Here is an 18,684-nt window from a genome sequence, read left to right on the forward strand (position 1 = left end):
AACTGTATGCTGACTCTTCGATCACACCGACAGTGTCATTGCGCAAAATAGTAAGCAGCATTCTCTGGATATGTATGCAACAAAAGTTCAAGCCATCTATGCATTCATTCGATAAATCTAATGTATGCACCACACCAAACATACTGCAACTGCCTCTGCAACACAATGCAGCAAGGCAAACACAGTGTTTCATTGGAAATTAATGTAATTCTGGTGTACCAAAATGCTGTTTTCAAAGCTAGTCAAGCCTCCCTGTGTGGACAGCCATGTTGGAAGCTGACCTTCGGGCTGACCTTGCCTGCTGTGAATTGAAAAGGGACATATTTTTCGGGAGACTAAACATGCAGTTTATCCTTTCATCCACACGATGTCACTAAAGATATACATCAAAAGGGGGCCATCAACAGAAATGGAGGAATGAGAAAATGACATCCCATGCATGCATGCTTCTGATCCTAGAACATTTCACATGCAAATAGCTCTTGATTTAATATTTATAACTCCAGGAATTACACTTTTTAGTCATTCACAATCAAGATGTACTATATATGGAAATCTTACTGTGGCTGATGATGTAGGGCAGTCTAATTCTGAACGGATGATAATGATGATGTGTTGGTGTTGAATCTCATTTCAATCAGGCATAATCGTTTCATTTGATTTAAATACTGAATTAATAACCTACTCTGCAGGAGCAATGGGGGGGGCTCCCGAATGACGCAGCAGTCTAAAGGCACTGCATCTCAGTGCTAGAGGCATCACTACAGACACCCTGGTTCAATTCCGGGCTGTATCACAACTGGCCGTGATTGGGAGTCCCATAGGGTGGCGCACAATTGGCCCAGCAACGTCCGGGTTTGGAAGGTGTAGGCCGCCATTGTAAGTAAGAATTTGTTCTTAACTGACTTGCCTAGTTAAATAAAGGTTAAATAAAAATAAAATAAAATGAGGAGGCGGACCCACCAAAGGAGAACTTGAACCACTCACAAGGTGAGTAGCCTACACTACCACCTGTGACATAAAAGCCTGGGCCTCTTAGTAGAGGCAGTATACCTTCCCATACAGGTGCTACATGTCCCAATACCAATGAGGGAACATTTCCAACAAAGGCCCGAGGGACCACAGGGATCTCATCACAGTATAGCCAAAGCCAGGCTTGAACCAGGAACCCGGTAGTTATATGGTGAGATGCACTAACTTTGTCATGAAAGGCTAGGCCTATAGACATCCTTCTCACAAGCAGGCTAGTGACATTCGGTGACAAGCTCAGTTTGATGTGAGAAAAAGTAAAAATTGTTTTCAATTCCATAGACAGACTAATGTAGGCTACATCTTTTCTTTTGTCTTTTTATTTATCTTGTTTTTATTTTCTCGGCCTACCTGTCATGTTTGAATTGTGGTGTTAGCCTGTGTGTGAGTGTTTCTTTTCTAATCTGAATGCCACTACTGAAATTGCCCCTCGGAAGAGTTAATCTACTCTATACTATTTCTGAATAGATACAAAACTGATTATAGCCTGGTGCCCTAGTCACTTGCATGGAGTGGCTGTAGAGATTATAGGGAAGCAGCAGCCCAGAGAGGGAGGCACACAGACCATGCAGACACCACTCCTACAGGTGGGCAAAGATTGTCTATTGTACTAACAAGATAGTCAAGTGACCGCTCTAACAATGGAAATACATGTCCTCAAAGATGGAAGGCAGGCCAGATCAGCTGGGACCATTCTAGCCAATAAGAGGGCAGATGCGCATGTTAACAACAGGCCATAGAGATAGATGGCTCATTTTTGTATCTGTGCCATTATAGCATCTGTGTCAGCATTCTCCATGTTAAAGTAGTCCATTTTCATCTTCTTCATTAGCGGATTGCGCCCAACTCATAGGAATCCCCACCCAGTTGACTACTTTAAAATGGTGGAAGCCCTCAATGGCAATGTCCATGCTAAAACTGGTTTTATATAACAAGTGGTTTGGAATTCCCATTGTTAAAGCCTATCCTGCCCATGTTATACTAAACAACATACACATAGCCACCACATTCATAAAAAGTGTCATTGTTTACATCATTATATAGCAACGCACTACTACTACAACAATGTTGCAATATTGAAATTCGATCTCCACTAGTAATGGGAGTCAGGATGAGACAGACAGGCAGTTTTTCTTAGCCAGTCAAAATCATGAATCAACATACTTGTATGGACACATGCAAACGAAATGCAGCTCGTTCGCAGTCTTTCCAGCTTCAGTCTGAAGTGATTGTGTTAGCTGTGTAGTTAGCTAGCTCACAAGGGGGAAATAGCCCCCTTAGCAATGATTTTGGTTTGCCATAGCAACCTGCAAGGTTCTTGAACTATCAACCATTGCTTACAAATTGAACTAACAACCATAGAACAACTAAAATTGCACTTGACAACCAGTTTTGGTGAATGTAGCATCATGTTTTGTTGAAAAATTAATGGTTTGGGAAATAATTGAGCTTTTTAATGTTGGTAACCTGTGTTGAAAAATTAATGGTTTGGGAAATAATGTAGCTTTTTAATGCTGGTAACATGTTGTATAAAAGCAATAAGAGGCCTAAATGAAAGGCAATGCGTTCTGACATTTTTATCATGGCTTTGGTGGTCTACACCAGTCAGCTTCGCCTTGTAGCTATGACCACTTCACAGCCATTATAAAAATGTCAGGACACATCGCCTTATGTATTATTCCTTAAATATCCATGATGAGTCCTCTATCTCTTGCCAAAATGCCACGTGCGTCCACTTATATTGGTGCATTCCTAACAACCTAAACATTACAAAACGTAAATTTGATCAAATAAGCGACACGTAGCAACTTAGCAATTCTTTTTTTGTTGTTGATCAAATTCGACACTCTCTCGTTGACCTCCATACCAAAATTCCTCACTTCGCGGGCTTATTTTTGTAGACAGATTTTGTCTATGTAAAACCTCTCGCCTCGTCTTTTCTTCTCTGAGATGGGCCAGCCACTTGGACACGCAGTTCGAAATAGACGTTCCCTCGTGCGTCGCCGCTTGGCTTGAGCTGTCGCTCCTTCTCTTCCTCTCGGGGATGGTGAGGTGATTCGGAGCATGAGCAATGGGACTGAGCTGACACAGAACCTAAACCCCAAAGCAACGCTGGACTTTCAGAACGCGGAGAAGAAGACGCTCGAAATTTCTCGCAGTTTCAAGGATGTTCTTCCCAGATGTGCCTCCACCCATCAATTATGCACTCGTGTTGGGAATAACGTGTCTGACGGTCTTGTGCAATTTCACCAAAAGTTCCTCTGAGTTTTCAGGTTGGGAAAGCATGCGTACCCCTTTATAATTAATGCTGCTTTTGTTAAACCATTCTAGTGTGTATTATGTATATGTCACGTAAATGCTTTAAAGGGTTGTTTTGGGCTACAACAAGTGATACAGAAAGCCATGGTGGTCAGGGGATTTTTATAAAGCCATGGTGGTCAGGGGATTTTTATAAAGTCATGGCACAGAAAGTATTTTTGGGCTACTTTGGTTGCCTTTAGACAGGCAGCCCAATTCTTATATTGTTTCCACTAATTGGTATTTTGACCAATCACATCAGCTCTTTTTCAGAGCTGGTACTAATTGGTCAAAAGACCAATTAGTGAGAGAAACAATATATTAGAATTGGGCTACCAGTCCAAATACAGCCTAGGTTTCAGATTTGCCAGTCCAAATGGTTATTGGTTGCAGTTTTTTACTAGCCTACTTGTTTTGTAGTCAATGGGCCCTCATTGGCGTGTTGCAACCTGTCATGCACGTGTTTGTTTCGTAGTAGGCTAAACGACCATAGCTTTTAAAGGTACACTCTGTAAGATGTGCATGCCATCAAAGAGTGGACCACCAACACAAACGTAAACAATGGTGGTAATGTATCCCATGGCTCCACATGCAAGTGACATTGATATTACAGGCTATATCTAGTGCTTAAGGCATGACATTCTATAGAGGAACATGACTGTTTTTTTTTTGCTACATTATTCGTCAGAATACGACAACTAAGACCTAAAACAATGTTTTTGTTGTTGTTATAAGGTATAGAGTTGCACTAATCTCAACAAGGTAAAGTCATATTATTCCAAGTGAAGTGTAGGCCTATTTCATTCCATGATTTTACAGGAAATGTCACTGGCTTTAAATCATGCTGAAAGCCTCATGTGCTTGGTGCCCTGGCTAAACATGTGCCCTGTTGTTTTGCTGCTTGACAATGACCCACAGGCACTTCAAATAAGTATTTTGTTTTTACTGTAGCCAGTGCCTCAGTATCAGGTACTGTAAGCCTAGTACTCAAATTCACATGTGTAAATAGCACACACAATTTCCTGATCGTGTGTGTAGATTAAGACATGACAACATGGAGTCAATGTTTTACTTCATGAAAGCTTATAGTACTACCTAATAAAATAACCCACATTCTTCCGACTTCCAACACAGCCGTATTGAGAATATTGCAAGAGCATTGCCAGATATGGATACACGTAACATTACTCATGTGGCTGTTTTCTTGCTGTTTGCCACACAGTAAAGAGCCCTAACCCCTAACCCCTAACTGTGGTCTATTGTAATGAATGGAAACGTAGTATGGTCCAAGCCCGCAATATTTCATTATGAATTCAGTTCATTTCACATGCAGAATACTCAGTACCAGTAGAACACAGTACTAGGGGAGACCTTTCCAGGGAGACCTCGCAAGAAAGTCAGCAAGGGAAACTTCAGAAGACACCACTGTTCTCTCATTTGAGGTTGGAGGCCAACTCTTCGCTAGCCAACCAGGCCAGGCCAGCTACCTTGTTTCAGACTGAGTAGCAGCAGCAGGGATGGACGTTTTGTTTACAGTGTCATAAACCAGGAAGAGAGCTTTGTGTCAATGTGAATTGGCTTCTAATGGGTCTCCTAATGGTTTTAAATGAGCGGACAAATGCCTGACCGGGGGCCAAGGTTTTAAAGAGCAGATGTGTTAAGTGTGTGAAGTTTGAAGTTAACTTAACCCTACTTTTGTGCCCTGTTGCGTAGGTGACAGGGTGTCATTACATCTTAAAAGGCTGAAAACTTTACATCTAGAGTCTCTTCAACTCAATATTGTCCAAAAATAGATTGAGTCAATCGATAGGCCTGTAATGTGACCTCAGATAAAACATGTTACACTATTTTCAAAACATTGGGTCATAGGCAGGAGTTAATTCTGCAAAATCTAGAAAATCTCTAATTCGGCAGCTTTGTAGCAACATAAACACAGTTCTTGAGATAAGTGCACACAAGTTGGACTTAAGCCTAAATCATTCATTATAGTCAATGTGCGATTTGAAAAAGCATTTGACTTAAGTGCATTAGGATCCAGGCCTTGCTCATCTCGTTTCCTCTCCTTTATGACCCCTGATCTAAGACAACACGATAGACCTAAGAGTTACAGTGAAAAGTAATTGGAAACCATCTAGTCCTTATACCTATCCATTCCTCTGAAGGGGAAGGAGACAGGAAAGGAAGCCATTAAGTACAATTTAGTTGCGGCTTCCAACCATGAGACATATCGTCTAGCCTCTCCTCCCTGCAGATGTAGCCTAGGCCTAGAGACGGCCATCTTCATCAGCTTCTGTCACCCTCCTCAGCTCCTGTCACCCTCCTCAGCTCAGCAGCAGCTGTGAATCAAAGGCTTGGTACTTGGTCTCCAGGGAGACGACAGCTGGCCAAGAATGTGCCTTGTTGCTAAAGTTCTCTGTCAGTGCCCCAGATGGCATTTGGAAGCAGAGTTATTTTCTTAATTCACATGGAATTGAATGCTGCCTAGTCATCAGTTTTTGCTTGTTGTGTTGGAGTGGTCCTGTTGAGCAAACAAGATTGATTTTGGGGACTCAGGTCTCAAATTCCGAACCCCCGGCCCTATTACTAATATAATTTAGGAGTTTAGGAACCAGGAATGGCATTTCCTTTCCCTTCCCCCAAAGGGACAAAGTACTGGAATCAATAGACCATTGACAATTCCTTATGGCAAAGTCCTCCTAATGAAAGTAAAGATGTGTACATATAATCAGTGCATGTCAGCGCTAGTCATGCATTTCCACTTGTCATAATGTCATGTTCGCTCCAGAAACCTAGAAATCAAGGCTAAACCAGTGCTGACAATGTTAGCTTAAATAGCATGCAAGTATAGGCGATAGGGGATACCTAGTCAGTTGTTCAACTGGCTGCATTCAACTGACATTTTGTCTTCTGCATTTAACCCAACCCCTCTGAATCAGAGCAAGCATTGAATTATTGAATTCACCCGTAGATATAAAAAAAACAATGTTGGTGGTAGGTAATTGAGTTCTATCTCTCCTTATCACCTCTATTATTCCAACACACAGCTGCCTGAATGACTCATTTAATGGTGCCGGAAGAGATGGCTGCCGTTTTGCGGACTCTTAACCAAATTTAACCAAATTGTGCTATTGTGCGTGTTTTTTTTGCATTCTTTGTAACTTATTTTGTACATAATCTTTCTGCCAACGTCTCTTATGACCGAAAAGAGCTTCTGGATATCAGGACAGTGATTACTCACCTCGAACTGGACAAAGATTTTTTTTCTTCAAGGGCTTGTTAGTAAGTATTTCACTGTAAGGTTGTACCTGTTGTATTCGGCGCATGTGACAAATACAATTTTATTTAATTAGAAGTGGGGAGTGAGCATTTAATGTAGGAGACCCCCTTGGGCTATGAGCTAGCTCTTTAAATATGCAGTCAGTCATGTCAGAAGCAGATTCATTACTTACCAACAACAGCTGCAAATTCCAATACAACTTAATCAGTGACGAATTCCCAAGATTTGTGAATCTGATCGGACCGAACAGCTAGCGCAACAGCTAAAATGGCTTTGAAAAAAACATGATTTCTTATTTTAGGGAGAAGTATCTAACAAAATAACTACACTATGCCATTCACTAATCATAAATTCTTCACATATAATAGACATTTCGGTACATTTGTGGACTAAATTCACACTTACTGAACCTTTAATATTAAAATGCCTTAATCTTATCCCAAGCTTTTCTTGGGGAATCAGAACCATCATCATTATCAGTACTTGGACATTGAATCATAGTGCTTGAAGCGTAGGTCCTTTTCCCAGCAATGACAGGTATACAACATTGGAACTTTAAAGGGATAGTCCATCCAGATTAAGTCAAAGATTCTGAAAATCATTTTATCTAGCTAAATTACTTGTTTCTTTGCACTTAAACATTACATTAATCCACCTTTTCTATGCCTTTGGGATAACACATTCGCTCAGGAACACATTGTCTACCAGTGTGACATATGACCCCAGCTGCAGAAGTATTTTACCCCAATCTCTCTTTCGGTGTCGTCCAGCCCAAAGCGTCATGCAGGGTTGCTCCATAGGTCTCTATTATTGTAGACCCACCAGGATGTTACAGTGAACTTTCCCCCTCTCTCTCTCTTTCTGTGTCTCGTAAACCTGTGGCCGGGAGACCCGTTTAACCTCAGTCAATGGCTGTTAAATGGTCACGGGGTCAACAAAGGTCAAACCCTCTTAACTAATGTGTGTGTGTGTGGCTGGAGGGCTAATGATCCATCTTGCCTTCCTGTCTCTGCTCTTGATGTGAGCATACACAGAGTCAAAACCCACAGTTTTGTGTTTTAAATCAACATTTTCCAAAGAAGGCCACCCAAATCTTAGCATTTTGTTTGGTTGTGTTCTTGTTAATAAATGTAACATGATGTCTGATTAAACAAAGTGTTGGACGCTTTGCTGGTTGCTCGTGTAGAGATATATGCATGGAGTAGCAAGATTCAGCAACAGCAGCCCACTTGGAGAGCATGCTAACCTAACCTCACCTGGGACCTCCATGTAAAACCAGCATGGACACAGGCCCACCCACTGGGGAGCCAGGCCCTGACAGGCCAACCCAATCAGATTGATGTAGTTTAAGCATTGTTATAAGCATTGTTGTTTAAGCATTATAAAACAAGTGTGATGTATAGGAAAACCTTTGCACACAGGTGCCTTTCCTTCACTGGGCGGGCCTTGTGGGAACTTTTTGGCAAAATCCCCTCATTGTTTTTTGGTGGCATTCAACGGGCTTAAGTCTAATACCAAAAAAAACGAAGTTGAGCTTTATTTCACGAGCCGTGCAGCCCACCTCAGGACAACCCACTGGAGTGGTGAGGCCCGGTAAACGAGGCCCGGTAAATGAAGCTTAGTGTCCTGGATAAGCAGTACCTCACTGTACTGGCAACCTCGGTTCCAGCAGAGAGAGTCTGCGGGCCTTCTCGTAAATCGGCTCTGTACTCGCCTCTCCTCTGAGAATGTGGATATGCTAATTCTCTTGAATAACAATGCTTAGCAATTGTGACTTTTTGTTTTTTATGATCCTGCTCTGATTTTTGAAAGCTGGTTATAGTGCACCAGGCCCCCTTCCCTATTTTACCATGTAACCCCCTCTCAGCACCTCTCCATACTCCTCTTATTTTCATCCCCATCCCTTCTTCCCTCACCCCCCCCATTCCCTCGCTTCTCCAAGCTTCTTTCCTCAACACTTCCCTTACCCTCTACACTACCCCTCTCCTCCTCCTCCCCCTTTCCTCACCATACCTCCCCTTTCTAACTCACCCCTCCTTTCCCCACCTAGCCCCTCCACAGGGCTTTTTCCTGAGCACTACTGTCTTTCTGTGTCTGTGTGCCAGGTGAGCTCTGTCCGAACAAATCCCCTCCTGCTTCTTTTGTCTACGGCGGGCCGAGGCAGGTGGCTGGGGGAGGGGGACAGAGTCAGTTGGAAGGAGGGGGGATAGTATTATCTTAAACAGAAAGGAAGAAGAAGAAACTGAACTATAAAGCAGCTCGCTGATGTTCCTTGGAGCCAGGTTGTGAAATACTCGATTCATCGCTATCAACGGTCTCGAGCAAAAGTCCTAAAATCCCATCGGCAGGGCTGTAGTGGAGTTGGTCGAGATCTTCGAGTTCTTCTGTGTCCACATCACTAAGGAATTATCATGGTCCAATACAGTCATGAAAAAGACATGACAAAGCCTCTTCCCCTGAAGCTGAAAATAATTGACATGGGCCCTCAGATTCCTGCGAATCTGCACCATTGAGAGCATCTTAACTAGCTGCATCACTGCTTGGCATTCAACTGCAAGGCTCTATAGAGGGTAGTGCATACAGCCCAGTACATCAGTGGGGACTGGATCCCTGACATCCAGAACCTCTATACCAGGTGGTGGTGCAGACAGCCCAGTACATCACGGGCTGAGCTCCCTGGCATCCAGAACCTCTATACCAGGTGGTGGTGCATACAGCCCAGTACATCACTGGGGACTGGATCCCTGACATCCAGAACCTCTATACCAGGTGGTGGTGCATACAGCCCTGTACATCACTGGGGCTGAGCTCCCTGACATCCAGAACCTCTATACCAGGTGGTGGTGCATACAGCCCAGTACATCACTGGGGCTGAGCTCCCTGGCATCCAGAACCTCTATACCAGGTGGTGGTGCATACAGCCCAGTACATCACTGGGGACTGGATCCCTGGCATCCAGAACCTCTATACCAGGTGGTGGTGCATACAGCCCAGTACATCACTGGGGCTGAGCTCCCTGACATCCAGAACCTCAATACCAGGTGGTGGTGCATACAGCCCAGTACATCACTGGGGACTGGATCCCTGACATCCAGAACCTCTATACCAGGTGGTGGTGCAGACAGCCCAGTACATCACTGGGGACTGGATCCCTGACATCCAGAACCTCTATACCAGGTGGTGGTGCATACAGCCCTGTACATCACTGGGGCTGAGCTCCCTGACATCCAGAACCTCTATACCAGGTGGTGGTGCATACAGCCCAGTACATCACTGGGGCTGAGCTCCCTGGCATCCATAACCTCTATACCAGGTGGTGGCGCATACAGCCCAGTACATCACTGGGGCTGAGCTCCCTGGCATCCAGTACCTATATACCAGGTGGTGGTGCATACAGCCCTGTACATCACTGGGGCTGAGCTCCCTGACATCCAGAACCTCTATACCAGGTGGTGGTGCATACAGCCCAGTACATCACTGGGGACTGGATCCCTGCCATCCAGAACCTCTATACCAGGTGGTGGTACAGACAGCCCAGTACATCACTGGGGACTGGATCCCTGACATCCAGAACCTCTATACCAGGTGGTCTATTCTGTTGCCTAGTCACTTTATGATTACAGTACCAGTCAAAAGTTTGGACACACCTACATAGTAGATATGTATGGAATCATGTAGTAACCAAAAAAATGTTAAAAAAATATATATATACAGTGCCTTGCGAAAGTATTCGGCCCCCTTGAACTTTGCGACCTTTTGCCACATTTCAGGCTTCAAACATAAAGATATAAAACTGTATTTTTTTGTGAAGAATCAACAACAAGTGGGACACAATCATGAAGTGGAATGACATTTATTGGATATTTCAAACTTTTTTAACAAATCAAAAACTGAAAAATTGGGCGTGCAAAATTATTCATCCCCTTTACTTTCAGTGCAGCAAACTCTCTCCAGAAGTTCAGTGAGGATCTCTGAATGATCCAATGTTGACCTAAATGACTAATGATGATAAATACAATCCACCTGTGTGTAATCAAGTCTCTGTATAAATGCACCTGCACTGTGCTAGTCTCAGAGGTCCATTAAAAGCGCAGAGAGCATCATGAAGAACAAGGAACACACCAGGCAGGTCCGAGATACTGTTGTGAAGAAGTTTAAAGCCGGATTTGGGTACAAAAAGATTTCCCAAGCTTTAAACATCCCAAGGAGCACTGTGCAAGCGATAATATTGAAATGGAAGGAGTATCAGACCACTGCAAATCTACCAAGACCTGGCCGTCCCTCTAAACTTTCAGCTCATACAAGGAGAAGACTGATCAGAGATGCAGCCAAGAGGCCCATGATCACTCTGGATGAACTGCAGAGATCTACAGCTGAGGTGGGAGACTCTGTCCATAGAACAACAATCAGTCGTATATTGCACAAATCTGGCCTTTATGGAAGAGTGGCAAGAAGAAAGCCATTTCTTAAAGATATCCATAAAAAGTGTCGTTTAAAGTTTGCCACAAGCCACCTGGGAGACACACCAAACATGTGGAAGAAGGTGCTCTGGTCAGATGAAACCAAAATTGAACTTTTTGGCAACAATGCAAAACGTTATGTTTGGCATAAAAGCAACACACCATCCCCACTGTCAAACATGGTGGTGGCAGCATCATGGTTTGGGCCTGCTTTTCTTCAGCAGGGACAGGGAAGATGGTTAAAATGATGGGAAGATGGATGGAGCCAAATACAGGACCATTCTGGAAGAAAACCTGATGGAGTCTGCAAAAGACCTGAGACTGGGACGGAGATTTGTCTTCCAACAAGACAATGATCCAAAACATAAAGCAAAATCTACAATGGAATGGTTCAAAAATAAACATATCCAGGTGTTAGAATGGCCAAGTCAAAGTCCAGACCTGAATCCAATCGAGAATCTGTGGAAAGAACTGAAAACTGCTGTTCACAAATGCTCTCCATCCAACCTCACTGAGCTCGAGCTGTTTTGCAAGGAGGAATGGGAAAAGAATTTCAGTCTCTCGATGTGCAAAACTGATAGAGACATACCCCAAGCGACTTACAGCTGTAATCGCAGCAAAAGGTGGCGCTACAAAGCATTAACTTAAGGGGGCTGAATAATTTTGCACGCCCAATTTTTCAGTTTTTGATTTGTTAAAAAAGTTTGAAATATCCAATAAATGTCGTTCCACTTCATGATTGTGTCCCACTTGTTGTTGATTCATCACAAAAAAATACAGTTTTATATCTTTATGTTTGAAGCCTGAAATGTGGCAAAAGGTCGCAAAGTTCAAGGGGGCCGAATACTTTCGCAAGGCACTGTAAGTAGGAAAACCTGCAAAATTGGCAGTGTTTCAAATACTTGTCCTCCCCACTGTATTTGTGACTATATTATAGAACTCAAAGTATGACACTCAATTGTAAGAGTGCGTCATATGGATGAGCTGTGTTGGTTAGTCTATATTAGAGGTCGACCGATTTAATCGGAATGGCCGATTTTTTTTAATTTGGGCCGATTTTTAAATTTTTCATAACAATCGGAAATTGGTCGGAATCGGAAATTTTAGGCGCTTTTGCCGATATAAAAAAATAATATTTTTTTTTTTATATACCTTTATTTACCTAGGCAAGTCAGTTAAGAACACATTCTTATTTTCAATGACTGCTTAGGAACGGTGGGTTAACTGCCTTGTTCAGGGACAGAACGACAGATTTTCAACTTGTCAGCTCGGGGGAACCAATCTTGCAACCTTACAGTTAATTAGTCCAACGCTCTAACCACCTGCCTCTCATTGCACTCCACGAGGAGCCTGCCTTAAACTTATCTTATAAAAAACAATCAATCAATCATAATCACTAGTTAACTTCACATGGTTGATGATATTACTAGTTTATCTAGCGTGTCCTGCGTTGCATATAATCAATGCGGTGTGTATCGTTGCTCCAATGTGTACCTAACCATAAACACCAATGCCTTTCTTAAAATCAATACACAGAAGTATATATTTTTAAACCTGCATATTTAGCAAAAAAGAAATCCAGGTTAGCAGGCAATATTAACCAGGTGAAATTGTGTCACTTCTCTTACGTTCATTGCACGCAGAGTCAGTGTATATGCAACAGTTTGGGCCGCCTAATTTGCCAGAATTTTATGTAATTATGACATAACATTGATGTTTGTGCAATGTAACAAGAATATTTAGACTTAGGGATGTCACCCGTTAGATAAAATACCGAACGGCTCCGTATTTTACTGAAATAATAAACGTTTTGTTTTTGAAATGATAGTTTCCAGATTCGACCATATTAATGACCAAAGGCTCGTATTTCTGTGTGTTCTTACGTTATAATTAAGTCTATGATTTGATAGAGCAGTCTGACGGAGTGGTGGTAGGCAGCAGCAGGCTCGTAAGCTTTCATTCAAACAGGACTTTCGTGCATTTTTCCAGCAGCTCTTCGCAAGCACAGCGCTGTTTATGACTTCAAGCCTATCAACCTAATGGCTAGTGTAACCGATGTGAAATGGCTAGCTAGTTAGCGCGCTAATAGCTTTTCAAACGTCACTCGCTCTGAGACTTGATAGTTATTCCCCCCGCGGCTTTTGTGGCGCGATGGGTAACGCTGCTTCGAGTGTGGCTGTTGTCGATGTGTTCCTGGTTCGAGCCTAGGTAGGGGCGAGGAGTGGGACGGAAGCTATACTGTTACATTGGCAAAACTATAGTGCCTATAAGAACATCCAATAGTCAAAGGTATATGAAATACAAATGGTATAGAGAGAAATAGACCTATAAATACTATATTAACTACAACCTAAAACCTCTTACCTTGGAATATTGAAGTCTCATGTTAAAAGGAACCACCAACTTTCATATGTTCTCATGTTCTGAGCAAGGAGCTTTTTTACATGGCACATATTGCACTTTTACTTCTCCAACACTTTGTTTTTGCATTATTTAAACCAAATTGAACAAGTTTCATGATTTATTTGAGGCTAAATATATTTTTATTGATGTATTATATTTAGTTAAACTAAGTGTTCATTCAGTATTGTTGTAATTGTCATTATTACAAATATATATATATATATATATATAAATAATATATTTTTTTTTATTTTTTTTTATTTTTTTTAAATCGGACTATTAATCGGTATCTGCTCTTTTTTTTGATCCTCCAATAATCGGTATCGGAGTTGAAAAATCATGATCGGTCGACCTCTAGTCTATACCCATTTATCTTTAACACTTAGCACTGGCAGCATTTATTTTGGCAACCAGGCTCTAAAGAGTCTCAGGGAAATGTGAACAATAGGGGCCTGGAGGGAAAAGAAACCTTAGGTGAGGTGCTTGCTAGCAGAGTAGAAACACCTGTTTAGGTGAGGTGCTTGCTAGCAGAATAGAAACACCTGTTTAGGTGAGGTGCTTGCTAGCAGAGTAGAAACACTTGAAAAAGTCAAGGAAGAGCCGCACACTATAGGAACTCAGATGCAATCATTTAATACCCTAATATCCAACGTTTCAACAGACAAGCTGTCTTCATCAGGGTATAATGACAAACACTGTGAGTGACTAGTTTATATAGTGTCAAAGGACACACAGGTGTCCGTAGTCATGGCCTGAAATCATTGGTTAGTTGTCTGATATAAAAATAACATACAAAAAAACACCCTCTCCTAGGGAGGGTGACATGTTCGATGCCGATATAACGTAGGGACGAAATTGAGTTGTTCGCTTCCAAAAAGTGGGCCGCAACTGGGTAAGTCGAGTTTTTGCACCTAATGGTGCTACGATTCGTACTTTTAATTCACACTTTGTATTACCCACAGAATTTTGACTGCCTTAGTGGAGCACGTGATAACACCTTTGATTGGGATCTGTTTCCCTGTTTGTGGGTGTTTGAAGGATCTACGTTTATAAGTGCCATTGCATTGAGCACAGCCATTACACTTGTAGTTTCCATCCAGTAGGGGTGCAAATAGACGTTGTGCAGGGATATTTTGGGGTGGTAAATCATAGTTTACCAGTTGATCTCTGAGGTTTCTGCCCCGCGAGAGTACGACCAAGGGAGGGTCAGAAAACACATTACCGATACTGTCATCGGATCTTAGAATGTGCCAATGTTTGAACAATTCCCTTAATTTGTTCAGAGCTCTTTGAATAGCGGGTAGTTAGAATGCAAGAATGCTTATTTTTGCGAGACTGACCTTGAATGAGATCATGTCTCGGTTTGTTTAGAATTCTCTCAGTGGCGGTATTATTCTGACCATTTTTGTACCCCCTCTCTTTGAATTGTATTTGCGTGTCAGACATATTTCTGTCAATCTTATTGTTTTTTGCAAATTATTTTGATTGGACAGATTTGGCTGTAGGGCAAAGTGTTTTTCAAGGGAAGCGGGTGACAACTATCAGCCCTCAACAAACTGTTAGGATCAGTAGGTTTCCTGTAAAGATCAATGTATAACCTTAGGGGCCTGTCAGCATAGACGGCTGTGCTGTGCCATTCTCCAGAGAGAGTGTGACTCCTGGGGAAACAGAGAGCTGGACTACTGATGAGACACCTTGGGTGTGTTGTTTACAAAAGGAAATACTTTTCACTTCTCCCCGTGTGAGGTCAGCATGCAGGGAATCATTTGGGCTGTGTTCATTAGGGCACATCGTTACAAAACACTTTGCAACAAAAACTAAAATGAGCATTTCTTATTGGCCAAGGTCAGGTTGGACAAACCCCTGTTTTCTTCTATTTGGTGCATAGTGAACACAACCCAGTTTCAATCATGCACCACTACTTTTTAGGATGAGGTATGACATGTAATTTCCCACACTATGTCTATAATCCTACTGTCAAAATGAGTTACTCATTTAGGTTTATTTCAGTTGAGTGTGGAAATGCATCGGCCTAAAGTGCTCGAAGAAGTAGCCTACAACCTTAATATGATTAGGATGTCCCATAAAACTGCTTGTAATAAAGTCGAACTCTGCAGCATTTCCTGATCCGACAAAATCCCGACCTAAGCTAAGAAACCACACACACACACACCGCACCGAATGTTGATCTGCCAGTCATCTGGCGTTCATCTGACGTTCGTTCGCTTGTTGACTACGTGTGTTTTGGGGACCACCCTCTGATAGAACATTTTTGTTAGTCAGGCACTATCATTTTTACATGTAGAATCGGTTTCCCCGTCAGCTACAGACATTTCTACTCTGAGCCAATCAGATAATGCGAGAAGATCAACGAGAGGAGGAAAATGGGTAACTTTCCAGTGTGCCATATTTAAATAGCTAGGGCAGCTCTGGCTTCAGGAGGACACAGTGGACCATTTCTCTGCAAGATAGACAAGTAGCTACAAGGCATGTTTACATTTTTTTGTCCAAATAGCACAGAAATCGTGGAGCGATAACCAGGAGGAGATCATAAACTCTGGTGATGGAGAGCTCGCTTCTCTATGATATATCTTGTCACCAGTATTCCCACAGAGACACTAAAGTCACTCTCTGGCAGCGGATTGCAAGTCGTCTGGTCTTTTCAGGTTAGTTAATTGTTGAACTTGCTATGAAGATGTTTTTAGGTAGACTAGTGACTGCCAAAAACCATCTGTCCATAGTTACCCAACGAATGTTATCTGGGTAACTAGCTACATGACCATTAGCTACCAACGTAGCTTGCTACCTGTCCCTTTGTAGCTGGCTTTGTTTAGACTTTGTTGCGGTTGCCTTGCTATTGCATGTAGCTAGCATACACCATTCCAACAACACCAAACAATAGACACGTTGGCTGGTTTTGTTTGTTTATTTGTTTGCTAGCTAGGATGGAGGGAGATCATTGCTAGCCTGTTAACAATTTTTTTTTTTTTACCTTTATTTAACCAGGCAAGTCAGTTAAGAACAAATACTTATTTTCAATGACGGCCTAGGAACAGTGGGTTAACTGCCTGTTCAGGGGCAGAACGACAGATTTGTACCTTGTCAGCTCGGGGGTTACTTCCGGTTACTAGTCCAACGCTCTAACCACTAGGCTACCCTGCCGCCCCAATGTGTTGATTGTTTTGTTTTCTTTCATAGCTTAATGTTGATAAATGTGCGTCTGTGCTGCAATTTAAAAAAGTGAGTCGACGAAGCTTGAAGTATTTGCAGAAGATCATGCTCTTTGCTCAATATTTCCCCTTTGCTTTGACTTCCAGTGGAAGAAGTCGATGGAAGATTCTCAGGACACAGTACACCTAGGCAAGGAAGGAGGCACCCTCAGGTAGTGCTGGTGGAAGGGCTATAGGAAGACACATCTCCATCCTTCAGCACTTTCTGGAGCCCCATACTTCATAATGGATGAGGCCCATCCAGCAACAGGCGGTACAGCCTACATTTTCCCCCCTCAAATGAAGCCAAACACCAGTCAGCAAAACCACAATAACTCGTGGGTTGGGATGGCTCCTTGTACAAGCACCCCAAGGCACAATGACGAGGAGGAAGATGAGTTTGGGAAGGTAGAGGACCATGACTCTCTCAGCACCATTTAGAAGGCCCTGGATAAATTCTGCCATGCTGATGAGGATGGTTCATTTTGGCTGATCCCTGGAGTGAAGAACACAAAGCCTTTTACCAACAGCAGGTGGATGAGATTGGGGCACACTGCCAGATGATGCACCTGGAACAGTTGCACCAACAACATTAGCTAGTGAACCAGCAGCTGCCCCTATCTCCATGTAATGAAATCACCATCAATATTGCACAGACAATTTTTTTCATCATATTGCATGTTTATATACACGTTCCTTTTGTATCATTACAAGGGGTTATTCTTTACTTTTTTAGTTGTACAATGTAACTGATTCAGTTTTGCACAATTAAAAGTGACTGAATAACACTCAATGTGTCTGCAATTATCATACAATAAAGGAAGCTCAGACTTTCCTCATGGGTTAAATTGAACTATTCTTAAGATCTGCCTGGCTAGTCAGTTCTATCAGATGAAGAGTGAACATGGCCAATTCTATCTTCATAATATACATGCTAAACAAAAGTAGTCTCGGTAACGCTGTTGGTTATGTCATGAATTTTGACGCTGAAACGCAGCCTGTCCAGCTGTGATGCACACTGCTAATATGCGCGTGGAACAAGAGTAGCCTAATTTGCTGTTGGTGCCTTAATATTTAGAAGCATAAAAATGTACAAAAATACCCATTTTGTTTTATTCGGTTAAAAACCAAGTATAGCCTCCACTCTTCTCAATGAATACTTTTTTTGTCCTGCCAAATGCAATTGCAAAGTAGTCAAGACTGTTGACAAAGGGTTTGGCTCGTGAGCCCGCTTGGAAATAAGTCTGCATTTTTTAATAATATATGCCCATGGGGAGAAATGATGGTGCTTGTAAGTGTGACATTTGGTTTAAAAGTATTCATTCTCTTTTTTTATGCCTTATCAATAATTTTAATTTAATCTTGCTTATTGACAATGTTTGGCATGTCCATGCTCAGCCATAATGTAATTTACAGTAGGCCTAGCCCCTATATCAGTGTGAATGCTATTGAAGCTATGCAATACTTAGATAAATATGGACTGAAAATGGGTTCAATTTAAAATATTTAGCAAACGTAGATCTACATTTTGTTATTTTGGTTTCTGTACACCATTTAACAAACTATAACGGACTAACATTTGAATTGGAGTTAATTCCAAGGTAATACATAAGACCTTCAAGACATAACTTGAAGCAACCACATCTTTGGCCATGGAGCACGTTCTGATTGGCCAGTGAGAATCCAAGTCTCGACACAACCTGTTTATTAATCAAAACCTTTTCTCACCCATAATTATAATAGTGAAAATTAGCTCAAATATTTCTGACACGCCACTGAACCTATAGCGCTACCACCTGCGCTTAGATTTACCATTGTGTTAGGTTTGTTAAAAGCCCAATCAGTCACAGTACCATTTAAATGTTGTTTTTGTCTCGGGTTACAACCAACTTAAACACCAGCACAGAAGTAAAAAGGTGTACACTCACTGAGCAAAACATGAATTAGATTGCTTTTAAACATGCCCCCATGAATGAGAATAGTGACTATTTTGGTGACTGCTAGGCTT

At 42.1% G+C, this 18,684-nt stretch overlaps 1 protein-coding gene across 1 annotated transcript in view; it reads left to right on the top strand.

Moving 5' to 3' along the window:
• The first annotated feature begins 2,707 nt into the window (after positions 1-2,707).
• LOC110521998 (protein eva-1 homolog A) overlaps positions 2,708-18,684 on the top strand; it is a 160,330-nt gene continuing 144,353 nt past the window's right edge. Inside the window, exon 1 of the mRNA XM_021600038.2 lies at positions 2,708-3,302. Coding sequence (XP_021455713.2) covers positions 3,197-3,302 — 106 coding nt within the window. The 5' untranslated portion in view covers positions 2,708-3,196. The remainder of the gene's footprint in view (positions 3,303-18,684) is intronic.

The sequence above is a fragment of the Oncorhynchus mykiss genome, chromosome 4 (assembly GCF_013265735.2).
Source record: "Oncorhynchus mykiss isolate Arlee chromosome 4, USDA_OmykA_1.1, whole genome shotgun sequence".
NCBI lineage: Eukaryota > Metazoa > Chordata > Actinopteri > Salmoniformes > Salmonidae > Oncorhynchus > Oncorhynchus mykiss.